The following is a 12,636-nucleotide window of genomic DNA, read 5'->3' on the forward strand; positions in this document are numbered from 1 at the left end:
GCCAGGCTGGAGGGGCCGGGTGTCCCAGGGGGGATGAGGGATGGCCTGAGTCTGCTGAAGGCCACGTTGAGGTGGAGACCTCACAGATCACAGCTCTGCTCCTCCCCTGCTCCAGGTGACAAACCTGGGGACATCTGGAGAGCTCTGGTCCTCCAGGCTCTGCAAGGGGAGCAACAAGTTGTGAGCAGGGCAGAGAAATCTGATCTGCAGTCCCCTGTGCCTGCTCTCTGCTGTGGTCATCCTGCTGTTCTCTGGGAGCTGGCTGTGTCCAAGGCTGCAGTTGGAATGTTCTCCCCCTCCCTGTCCTGCCTGGGGCTGTTTGCTCACTCTGCATCCCCACACACGACCAAACTGAGGCCATGGGGGATGTTTGGAACAACTTTCCCTTCCAGGCAATTTCCTGAAGTTCATCCCTGCACTCCACATGATGCAGATGCTGGGGCTGCGAGCAAAAACTGAGATAACGTTATTTCAGAGGAAAACCAAGGAAAATGCTGCCTTGGGCAAGGGGGCTCTTCCAGAAGCTGTGGGGGTGGGATTTGCAGCTGGCAGGGGGTGCAGCCCAGATGGCTGGGGGAGAGCAGGTGTAAATTCCATCTGGAGCTTCACCTCTCCTCTCCCTGAGTCACTCACACACAGAGCAGCCACCAACGCCAGGTTTGGAGCAGCAGGAAACTCTCCTTCTTCCTGAGAAGGTTTTGAAGCATTCCTGAGGTACTTTGTGCCCCATGGGAGACCTAAATCATCTCAGGAACCTGCATTTCCTTCCTTTGGACACCTGTTTGTCCCTGATTTTTTACAGATATGGCACAGATAATCCCAACTTGTGGAGGAGCTGCTTGTGATTCACAGTGAATATTTTGTCACTTCATTCTTTCCAGCGTGGGGATGGAATGGTGGCAGGATCACACATGATCCTGCTCGTGCAGTGTGCTGGATGCATCCCGTCTGGATAGGATGGCAATGAGGACTGGGGTGACTTAGGGTGCCCTCAGCAGCATGTTGGAACCAGGAACAGCTTTTCTGGTCTCGTTCTTAGGGATCTGCTGGGTTTGGCTTTACTGGGCTGGGTGTCGGTTTTGGTCATGGGACTCTTGGCAAAAGGCAGTGTGACAGGCACAGATTTGGGGAAAAAATCCTTCCCTGTGAGGGTGGGCAGGCCCTGGCACAGGGTGCCTAGAGCAGCTGTGGCTGCCCCTGGATCCCTGGCAGTGCCCAAGGCCAGGCTGGACACTGGGGCTTGGAGCAGCCTGGGACAGTGGGAGGTGTCCCTGCCATGGCAGGGGTGGGAATGAGATGGGATTTAAGGTCCCTTCCCACCCAAACCATCCCACAATCCTGTGACAGCTCTGACAATACCATGGCCATTGGTGGCTGTCACTGGCAGAAAGTGCAGCTGTGACATTTCATGTAACCCTGGGATGGTTTGGGTGGGAAGACACCTTAAAGATGAACTCATTCTAACCCCCAGGCTGTGAGGAATGACCCCTCCCTCCCCCTCCTCCTCCTCCTCAGCTTCCTGTGCTCAGTGTGGCTGGCCCCAGCCTGGCAGGTGCCCAGTGCAGCCCTGGGAGGTGGATCAGGATCACAGCAGCTACTCAGAACTGCTCTCCAAGATGAATCCAGTGGGAATTGGAGAGCTCAGCAGGTACCTGCAGCCTTTCAGAGGTGTCCCCCTGTCCTGCAGCATTCCTGCCCATTCCTTTCCCCTTTTTGTGCCCATTTTTCTCAGGAGTGCCTCAAGTTTTCCAAATGCACGTTCCAGGTCCTGTGCTTTCACCTTCCCTTTGGGCACTGGGCTTTTTCTGCCTCTCACCCAGCTCCCACAGCAGTGGGTCTCTGCCTGTGGCACAGCCAGCCCCTGCTCTGTACACCTCCAGGAGATTTTGCCCTCTCCTCCCACTGTTGCTGTAAAATTTGATATAGGCAAAAGTCAAACTCACCTGCTCTGAGCGAAATCCCCATAAATCCCATGTGCTCCCAGAGCCTGCTGCTGTGCTGCAGGGGCTCTGTGGTGTCCCACGGGGGGAGAGGGCACCAGGACAAGGCTTTGCATCGTGTGTTCAGGAGAGCTGGACACATCCATGGCTATTCCAGCTCCAGACATGATCACTTCCTGAAGAGGGCCACGCTCCTGCATGCAGTGGGGAAGCCAGTTCTGAGGAAGGAAATGGGAACACTGGGAGTTTGGATGGGCCAGCAGCATCTGAGAGCTGCAGTGTCTGCACAGAAAGGAGCAGGGCTGACCTGTGTCAAGCCCAGGACTGGAATAAAGCCACCTAAGAGGCCTTTTCCACAGGAATTCTTCATGGTTTACTTTAAGCTCATAATTTTCTCCCTTTAAAGGTCAGGAGCTTCCCCTTCCAGATGTGCCACAATGGAAAGAGGTCAGGTGGCAACCATGCAGATTTATTTTGTGCTACATGAGAACAGCTGAAAATTCTACTTGTGCTGACGGACCTGGCAGAGCCCCAGCAGGAGAGGGGCAGAGCAGTGGCAGGAGCACTGACTGCAAAATGGGCTGGTCTATCCATTGGATTTCCCAGTGCCTATCCATAGGAAACAGGAATAACTAGGTCAGGTTTTCAGTGCTTAAGAACCTTAAAGATTATTCCTGATTTCATGAAAATAATTTAAAATACCATCTTTAACCTGGGTGGGGTTGGCCAAGTCTTTGTTTATTGTTCCCTGTGAATGAGGGGAGGTGCTAAAATGGAATTTCCAGAGAAACTGTGGAACTTCTGTAAAAGTCCATCTGAACCCCTGCATAAGTTTGTTTAAACCTCTGCAGCTGTCCATCTAAATCTGTGCAAAATTCCGTCTGAATCTCTACAATTGTCCATCCAAAGCTCTGCAAAGTCTATCTAAATATCTGCAAAATTCCACCTGAACCTCTGCAATTGAACACCTGGAAAATTCCATCTAAGCCTCTGCCATGGTCCCTCTGAACCTCTACAAAACTCCATCTGATCCTCTGCAACTTTCCATCTGAACTTCTGCAAAATTCCCTCTCAATCTCTGCCCAGTTCCATCTGCACCTCTGCCATGGTCCAAGCTGCCCCTGCACCCCAAGTATTGCACTGTGGAGCACAGCAAAAACGTCTGGAGCAGCTTTCCTACAGGGAGCTGGGGCTTGGAAGAATCCCCAAGGGGGAAAGAAGGTTTTCTGTCTGGTAGGGAGCCAGAGAAGCTCTGCCTCAGGCCACTGTTTGCCCAGGGCTTGGAGAAGGTGCCAGGGAAATGCTCCCACCATTTAGAGCTGCATTCACATCCCTGTGTGCTCCTGGATCCCACCTCAGCCCAGCCCAAATGTCTCTGGCCTGGCTCCCTGCAGCTCTTCTCACCTTCTTTTATTGGAATCAGGACTTTTCCCACCCCCTGGCCTCCTAGGGCACTCCTGAGCTGTAATAATTAATAATTGTTATTGTTAACCAGGGACCTGATGACTCCCTTGATATTTCCCTCAGAAGGGCTCTGTGACCTTTTCTCTGAGCAGCTCTCACACCTCTGTACCTTGCAGCAAGCCTTGGGAATTCAGCAGGGTGGAAACCCTCTGGCTACAGAAGAAACTTTAATTTTTGTGCTCCGTGTTGTGTTCTCATTCAAATGGGCTGAAATACAAACTTTTCACTCTACCCTCTTCGTTCCTCTCCCTGCTGCTGCCCAGGGACATGCTGGCAAAGCACCAAAAGCATAACCCTGACCAAACGTTCTTAGGCTAAACCCAGGCTGCTGCCAAAATTTTGGGAGTGAGGGAGAGCCACTGGCAGGGATGGGGAGCCCCACAACTGGGAGCTGCTTTGGCACATCCCAGGGAAGGATGGAGCTGTCCCAGGGAAGGGAGCCCTGAGCTCCTGGGATGAGCTGTGGATCAGCCCCGAGCGATGCTGAAGAACCAGCGTTCAAACCCCCCTGGAGCTTTGGGAGGATGGAGTGGAAGAATTGCACAAGATATAACTAATTTTTGCCTTCTTCCCTTCAAAATATCCCTGCAATATTAACTCTGAAAACCACATTAAGGGAGTGTGGTTTAAGAGGGGAAGGTGAACACCCGAAGTGAGGAGATGGCACATGCACTGCCTGCCTCCCTGCCGGGATGCATTACGGAAATGACCTTTCAGCCCTGGCCACAGCTGGGAATTTTCCTGCTCAAACCCTGTTCAGGGTGTTCCGGAGGGGCTGTGCTGCCAAGGACAAGAAAAAGCACCTCAATCCCAAGGTTAATGGGTCTGTGAATAGGTCTGCAGTCCCAGAGGATGTGGGGTCAGGGACAAGCCAGGGGTGGGGTTCAGGTGCCTAAATTGCTGCCCCTGCTGCTGCTCCCATCCCAGCAGCGCCAAGGCAGGGCTGGCACAGGTCTCACACGGAGCTGCACCAAACCTGCCCGCAGCACTCCTGCTGCCTCAGGCTCCCAAGGGTGCCCAAAAGGGAATTAGCTCCCTGTTTTCAGGCTGCTAGGATTCATCACCGGTGTTCTGGTGTGAGCTGGGGCTCGAGCTCCAGCCCCTGGACCTGGAGCATCCCCAGCAGAGCCTGGGGAGTGATTCAGAACCCCAGAGCTCACCCACCCCAGTGACCTCGCTGATTGTCCCACCTGAGAAGGGTGTCTGACACCCCAAAATCCCCATGGAGATACAGAGGTGTCCCAGGACCTGCTTCAGCCCCAAAATGTTGTGCTGCAGCTGCCTGAGGGTGGCAGGACCTGCTCTGCCCCGCAGCTGTGACTCTGGTGCCTGTCCCAGGTGTTTCATGGTGGCAAAGCTTCACCCTCATCCTCTGCTCCCAGCTGGAGCCGCTCCAGCTGCACCTTCATGCTCCATCCTTCTCTCCGCAGCAGAAGGGAGGGAAATTCCAGACTACTCCGAGCTGATTGTCCTTCCTCACTGACCTCTCGATCCACCTCCACTTGAAATGCATCAAACGCTGCCCTCTTCCCTGTGGCACAGGCACAGCCCCACCTCTGGCCACAGGACAAGGCAGGAGGCACCAGGAGCAGCCAAGGGCGGAATTTCAAACGATGCCCACGGAATTTCAAACGATGCCCACTCCGAGTGGGGAATTCGGCAGCTCCAGTGTGTCCCTACTATAAACAAAGGCGAAACGCTGTGTGCATCAGCAAAAGGCTTTGTATTGTAAAATGTCCCCTTTATGTCCGAGCAGCAGAGAATTCTGATGATTATTGACCCTGCACTGCAGGAAAGCCACATTAGAATATCTCCAAATCAATCGCAGAGCAGAGCAGCGGGGAGAGGCCGGGCTCTGTAAAGGGCATCACATTGCAGCTCGCTCTGGCCTCCTGAAAAAAAGTTTGCAAAGCATCTGTTGGAGGCCCCCGGAGCCTTTTCTTTCTAATTGCCACGTTTGACAAGGCGGTGGCCCGGGGGGAGCGGCGGAAAGGCAGATAATGGACCCACTTTAATTGCTTCCAGTTCCATGAGTCAGAACACTCGGGAATGGCAAAGGGGAAGCGCTGCAGCTTCACTGAAGGAGCTTTCTGGCTTTCAAGAAAGCTCTGGAGGAACAAATGCTAAACTCAAAGCCAAAGTCTTGGAGGGACTGAAGGTTCCAGGTTCTGGAATTTCTTTCATGTTTTGCTTTTGACAGGAACTCTCGAGTTAAGTTTTAATAATGCTCTGAAAGAGGGAGGGATGGTTTCTCAGCTAAGAGAGGAGGGGATGGGTGTCATTCCCGAGCCCTTTCCTCAGGGATGGGCACTGAGATGAGTGCTGGGGTGGAAGAGTCCAGCTGGAGGTGAAGGTGGAGGATCCACATCCTCTGGTGGTGGGAGCTCACTGCAGATACAGCAGTCGGGATGGATTTATCTGGAAGGTGAAGGGAGGATGCTGTTCCCCACTGGGAGCTGAGTGTGGCATGTTCTGGGAATGGGCAGACAGGAAATCTTCTGACCTCCCTCCTCCCTGACAGCCCTGAATCACAGAATCCTGGAGTGCTTTGGGTTGGAAAGGACCTTTAAGCTTATCTTGTTCCACCCCCTGACACCTTCCACTACCCCAGGTTGCCCCAAGCCCCATCCAACCCGGACCTGAATGTCTCCTGTCCTTCTGACCTCAGGGCAGGGGGTGTTTTTCCTGGAAAAGTAAGGAGCTCACAGCCAGAGCTGAACCCAGTGCTCCAGGAAAACAAATTAAAATATCCCTGTGCAAGGTCTGGGTGGCTGATGGCACTTGGTGTCCCCTGGGACACACAGAGACCAGGCACAGCTGTTGGTTGGACACCAGTCACTGGAGTAGGGTTTTGGAGGAGCAGAGGAAGCCGTGGCAGGTTCCCTGGGGTCTCTGTCATGGCACACCCAGCCTGGCTGGGGACAAAAGGGTCACCTTGGCTTCCCAGGGCTTCATGCACTCCTGCCCTTCCCCCTGGCCCTGCCCTGGCTGGGGACTGACAGCGGCTGGGCTGTGCCGTGGATCAGCCAGGACACGCCTGGGCTGCACGGTGGGAAAGCCACTGGAAAAAGGCTTTGGGGGATGATTGACAGGAGCTGTCTCGCTGGAAGGAGCTAATCCGAGCAGCTCATGAACACCAGGTCCCTAATTAAAGCGCACAGCCTGGCCCTGCTGTAATTAATTTCCCAGTGCTGCTGGCTGGCAGCGCTCTCAGTGCCACTGACTCAGAGCTGCTGGCAGCCTCAGGGTGGGACAGGGGGGCTGAGCCTGGGAGCAGGATGTGCCCCTTCCCTCCTGGAGCCACTGTGCTCCAGCCCTGGAGCTGGGCAGGACCAGGAGCTGGGCAGGACCCTGGGCAGGACCCTGCTGCCTGGCCCGGGAGCTTCCCAGGGGAAGAGAGATCCTGTGGGTCACCTGTGCCCGCTCAGCTGTCGGGATGGGTGGCACAGGGCAGGGTGATGCTCATGGCTCACCTCTGCCAGCAGCTCTCTCCCCATGTGCACATGGATTTTCATGGATTTACCGTGTCCTTAGCAGGAGTTGGGACAGGGATGGTGTCGCTGTGACTCCTCTCACTTGGGAATGGGTTTTTGCATTCCCTCAGCTGTTTGCCATTTATTCCTAAAGCCTGTGGGATGCACCCGGGCTGTGGCTGGATTGTCCCCAGGCCGTGGCAGGGAGGAGCAGCCTGAGGACAGCTGGATGGTGCCCCAGTGTCCCAGTCTGAGCTGTTTAGCTGGAGTGGGAGCTGTTGCATGAGGAGGTGACTCCTGCTGCTCCAGGTCACCCCCGGCCCCATCGCCCGAATCACAGAGCTGACAAGGGAGGCTCCAGAAAGTCCCATTTCTCTGCCCACAGGGTCTCATTATCAGCTGCAGAGGGATGGCCAGAGAGTCGCCAGCACTGTTTTAATTTCCCAGGAGGCTGCTCTTGGTGTGCCATGGCTGCAGCGAGGAGTCTCAGCTGTCTCGTTTTACTGTGCTTCATGCAATGGGACGTGACACGTCAAAACATGACAAGGCAGCCAAAATGTGTCACAACACTGCACTCAAACTCTGCCTTGCAGGGTTGCTCAGCAGCTGATAGCATCAGGCTCCAATTATCTCTGCATGCTGAGCTGGGGTTTTTAGACCTTGTGGAATATGATATATGGGAGTCTCCTGCCTGTATTGGACTATTGGATCATATCAGATTTATTTACCACACATGGTGAAGTGTTCTGACCAGACTGACACCCAAAGCTGGGATCCTGGCCTGTTCTTGCAGGAAGAGAGGTGGGAGACTTTCCCACCTCGGCTTTTCCAATTGTTATTCCTTCAGTAAAGATTTGGTGAGGTTTCTGTGTGATTAAATCTGTTATTGTTGGTGTTTGACGTGGTTTCACTGGCCATGTCAGCACCTGCCAGGCTCTAAGGGAGGTGCAGCCACTGACTTCAGATTCCCCCCCAGAATTTGCAAGGCTGGATTTGGCTCCAGTCTCCCCAGTTCACCCCACTCTGCTCCACTGCGCTTTCCTGTCTGGCTTTGTGCACTCTGCTTTTTCACCTTACTTTGTAGTGAGGCATCAGCATTCCGGAACAATGTTTTGAGTTTTTCAAAGGAAAAGCCCTCCCACAACAGCGGCAAACCCCTCCCACAAGAGAGGCAAAGCTGCTCTTGTCCCCGGGCTGGAGATTCCCAGCGATGGGGAGGATGTGTCCTTGGGCCAGAGGCGCTGTGACGAGCTGGGAAGGAGTGGCATGCTCACATGTGGCATTCCCAAATGGAGCCTCCCGCTGCTCTGGCTGCTGTCCATTCATTTTTATCTCCTGTTTGGAGGAATCAGACTAATTACTGGCTGCTAATTGCTGGGAAAGCACTGCTGGCACTGCCTCCCTTCCCACTAGTAGCAGAGAACAGCCTGGCTCTCCTCATGTCCCTCAGCAGGACCTTCAGGGCCCCTCGAGGTCCCTTTGGAGAAGGTCCTGCTCTGTCCATCCCCTCGCTCCCTCCAGGCTCATTCCCAGCTCCCCAGCTGGGGAATTTGGTGAGCCAAAATGCTTCCTTGGGATTCCAGTGCAGCCCAGCTCCTGTGGAAGTGGGTGGGCATCACCAGGAAAAAAATTATTCCTCTCTGGGGTTTTCCAGCCCCATGGGGCTGCCAGCATGCTTGGGACACATGGAATCTGTTCCTGCCTTGCACACTTGGGGGGATCCCTGAATGAAGCCTTGCATGTGACTTTCTCCTACAACAGCACGATGGAAAATCCTGCTGTTTCCTCCTCTTCCTCGGTGGCTGCACAGGTTCAAAGGAAAAAAAAATATGGGGCGAGAGGAAGTAGGAATATATAGCTTAAAATTTTGAGCAGGAGAAGGAAAGGATCCTTTTGGCCCTGAGACTTCTCCAGGCAGGTCTGACCTGAAAGTTATTCTGGGAATGTCTCACAGTTATTTCTCCCAGGAGATCAAATCAGTGCAAAATTATTTGTGGAAAGTCACAGCCATGTTTTGAGAGCAGTGTGGGGACACCTGCTTGTTTGGAAGAGCTGTTCTGTGACCCTGCAAAGTCAGGAGCTGGTGGCACTGCTGGGATGGGATTTAGGGTTTCCTGGTACATCCCAGGTGCTTTGCCAGTGGCTGAGCTGTGCCAGGTGTGCCCATGGCAGAGGGAAATGCGCCAGAATTTGGTCCCTTTGCTCACAGGTAAAATCCTGGGAATGGGGCTGGTGTTGGATGTGCAAATCCAAAGCGCTGATCCCTCTCTCTCACCTCCCGAGGGTGCAGGGCAGAGGAGGCACTGGGACTCCATCTCTACAAGTGTACATTGATTTCAGCTCTTGAGCTGAGTGGCAGAATTCCATTTTTAATCCTACATTTTAATCGCTGGCTGCCCTGGCATCTGTTTGTGGTTGGTGGTGCCACACTCAGAGGGGGAATTTCAGGCTCCTCTGCAGAGAAAAGTGCTCTCATGACCCTGCCTAATTCCCACCCTATTTCTGTCCTTCCTCAGGAAGCAAACTGCTGATTTTGGTGCTTTGCTTGAACATCCCATCAGAAGTGGAGTCCTGCCCTGGGGCGTGTGTATGCTACAGTGAACCCAAGATCACCATCAGCTGCCAGCAGCAGGGGCTGACAGCCATCCCCACGGAGATCCCCATCCAGAGCCAGCGCATCTTCCTGCACAACAACAGGATAACCCTGGTGAGGGCCACCAGCTTCACCTCCTGCCGCAACATGACCATCCTGTGGATCCACTCCAACAACATCAGCCTCATCGAGCCCGGGGCCTTCTACGGGCTCACCAAGCTGGAGGAGCTGGACCTCAGCGACAACACGAACCTGAAATCCATCAACCCTGTCACCTTCCGGGGACTTGTGCACCTCCACACCCTCCACCTGGATCGCTGTGGGCTCCTGGAGCTCTCCACAGGGCTTTTCCGAGGGTTGTTCTCCTTGCAGTACCTCTACCTCCAGGATAACAACCTCCAGATCCTGCTGGATGACACCTTCATCGACCTGGCAAACCTCACGTACCTGTTTTTGCACGGGAACAAGATCAAGAGCTTGTCAGAGAACGTCTTCCGCGGGCTGATCAACCTGGACCGGCTGCTGCTGCACCAGAACAGGGTGAGCGTGGTGCACCGGCGCGCCTTCCACGACCTGGGCAAGGTGATGACCTTGTACCTGTTCAACAACAACCTGACCGTGCTCACGGGGGACACCATGGCCCCCCTGGTGTCCCTGCAGTACCTGCGCCTCAACGGCAACCAGTGGATCTGCGACTGCCAGGCCCGCTCGCTCTGGAATTGGTTTAAGCAGTTCAAGGGCTCCTCCTCGGAGCTGGAGTGCCACCTGCCCCCTCGCCTGGCAGGGCGGGACCTCAAGCGGCTGCAGAGCTCGGAGCTGGACAGCTGCGTGGACTCCTTCAACCAGATCCGCACCAGCGTCTTCAGCACCAAAACCAGGTCTGGGAAGCTGCCGACGGGGCTGCCCCCGCTGGGCTCCCGCGACGGCTCCTCCAAGTGCTGCCAGCCAGAGATGGACAAGTCCTTTATTTACGAGGCCAAGGGCAAGGCAGGGCCCTCCTCCCACAGCAGCCGCTCATCCAACAACCACCTCAAGGAGAAGGAGAACATGTCCAGGCCCAAGTACATGGAGACGGACCCTTCCAAAAACGGCAGCAACAAGCAGATAAACGATTCCCCCTTTGGGACCTTCCCCAGCATTGTAGACCCTCCTTTGACCAAGTTGAGACCCGAATTTCTAGAGCCCATTGAACCTTCCACAGTCCCAACCAAAAAGAGGCAGGGCTGCTCTAAAAAGAACAGATCAAAGGCCCAGTGCCGCCTCACCCAGCAGGGGAACAGCTCCACGTTACAGCTCAGCCTAAGCCTTTTGATCCCCCCCTTGGTGTGGAGCTTACTGTTATTCTGCTAAAATTAACTCTTTTCCTGGGTTGATGACACTTTAATACTCGACTTTTGCTGACCTCCATAAATGTTGCAAACAAAAGCAAGACTCCCATCCACCCTGAGAAAGCTTTGTTACACAAAACTTAACTGGATGCCTTTATTAAAACAAACAAACAAACAAACAAACAAACAAAAAAACAAAACAAAAAGGACAAATACTGAGATGTACATAATTTATTTGTCCTGAAACCTGTGAATTATACCTTTGGTCTTCGGAACTGCACTTGCCCACAAAGCAGCTTTTGCTACAGCAGATGGTAAAGAAATATGGTTTATTTACAGGAAAAAAAAAAAAAAAAGAAGTGTAAGAAATGCTCTGAAAAGAATGTCTAAAATCTGTTTGTAACTCACCATCTCACTGAACAATGTTGCAGGTTCCCATTTGCAGAGGTAATGGATTTGATGCTGTTTTAATCCTATGTTGATGACTCTTGCAGTTTTTCCGTCTCCATTCCATCCTTCACACCACGTTTACGGGCAGCATTTGTTAAAGAATGCTGCCTGCCCCTTCACAAGATTGCAGTATATATAGATATGCATTTTATTTTACTTGTGTACAAGTATACAAAAAAAACTATAAAATAAAGATTTCTTTTTCCTAAGTGGTTGTCATCTGCGAGGGGTGAAGGACTCGGAGCAGCTGAAAAGCTGAAGATTTAAAAGGATGTGGAGTGTGATCTGAGTGTTTAACACCACGGTGATAAATAAGGCATTTTTGGATGGTTATGTAACATATAACTGGTGCCAGCAAAGGGTTTGCTTGTGTGAAACATGCCCTCTTCAAGCTCCTGTTTCCCTGCAAACTGTCCCACCCCCTCCCGGCATCATTTGGGTTCCAGAATGATCAGAAGTGCAGGAAATGCAGGCCCAGTCCCTCGGAGCTGGGGTAGAGGAACGTCAGAAACAATCCCAAGCTTTGGGCAGGGCCATTTTTCTCCTGCTGTGCACAGATGGGCTCAGCTCTCTGGTAGGTCCCTAGTGGAGCAGCACTGGGATTTATGAAATAGGGGGTTCTCCCCAGAAACACAGGGCCTGGCAGCTCAGGTGCCCATCCCTGGAGTCACTGTGCCACTGGCTTCATCTCCAGGGTGACCTGGGGATGCTGAGAAAAGAAACCATTGCTGCCCACGTGCAGGGGATGCCACCCCATGGGCCATAAAGTGGAGCTGGCTGTGCCCCCTGGCACTGCAGCCACCCCCTGGGCCAGGCTAGGAAGGGTTGGGCACAGAGCTTATCAGGAGGCTATTTTTCCTTATCAAAGCACAGAGATTCTCCTGTGCCACTCTCTCCTGCTGGGGTTTGGAGGTCTCTGAAGGCAGGAGCAGCCTGTCACACACAGCTGCCAGGGGATGGGGGTCAGAGAAGGGCAGTGGCACCGTGCCAAGGGAACTCCAGGATTATGTGTGGAAGTCTGACTAGGAGGCTCCAGGTTGCACCATCCCCTGGGACTGGTGCTGAGCTTCCCAGAAGGAGTGAGGCACTGCCAGCCAGGAGTGAAGGCCATCAGAGGGGCCATGGCTTCCTTCCAGCCTTGTCCTAGGCCTGATGGCTCAGAAGGAGGGAGCAGAGACCATGGGGAGGAGCAGGAGGATCCTTGGCTGGCCGATGTCCCACCCAGGGATGCTATGGGGCAGGGTCTGTGTGGCTCTTACCTCCTCTGCCACAGCCAGTTCCCACCTGGGTGAGTGACAGAGAGTGCCCAAAGTGCTGCAGTTGTGATCTGTCTCCAAATCCATCCCTGGGGCTGCCAAAAAGGTGTGGCACAGACCCCTGGGAGTGTC

The 12,636-nt window shown here is 53.7% G+C and overlaps 1 protein-coding gene across 1 annotated transcript in view; it reads left to right on the forward strand.

Moving 5' to 3' along the window:
- The window catches only part of RTN4R (reticulon 4 receptor), a 79,660-nt gene extending 68,452 nt beyond the window's left edge, over positions 1 to 11,208 (forward strand). Inside the window, exon 2 of the mRNA XM_064392234.1 lies at positions 9,394 to 11,208. Within this exon, the coding sequence (XP_064248304.1) occupies positions 9,394 to 10,820 (1,427 nt within the window). The 3' untranslated portion in view covers positions 10,821 to 11,208. The remainder of the gene's footprint in view (positions 1 to 9,393) is intronic.
- The last annotated feature ends 1,428 nt before the right edge of the window (positions 11,209 to 12,636 follow it).

Source organism: Passer domesticus, chromosome 17 (genome assembly GCF_036417665.1).
Source record: "Passer domesticus isolate bPasDom1 chromosome 17, bPasDom1.hap1, whole genome shotgun sequence".
Classification (NCBI taxonomy): Eukaryota; Metazoa; Chordata; class Aves; order Passeriformes; family Passeridae; genus Passer; species Passer domesticus.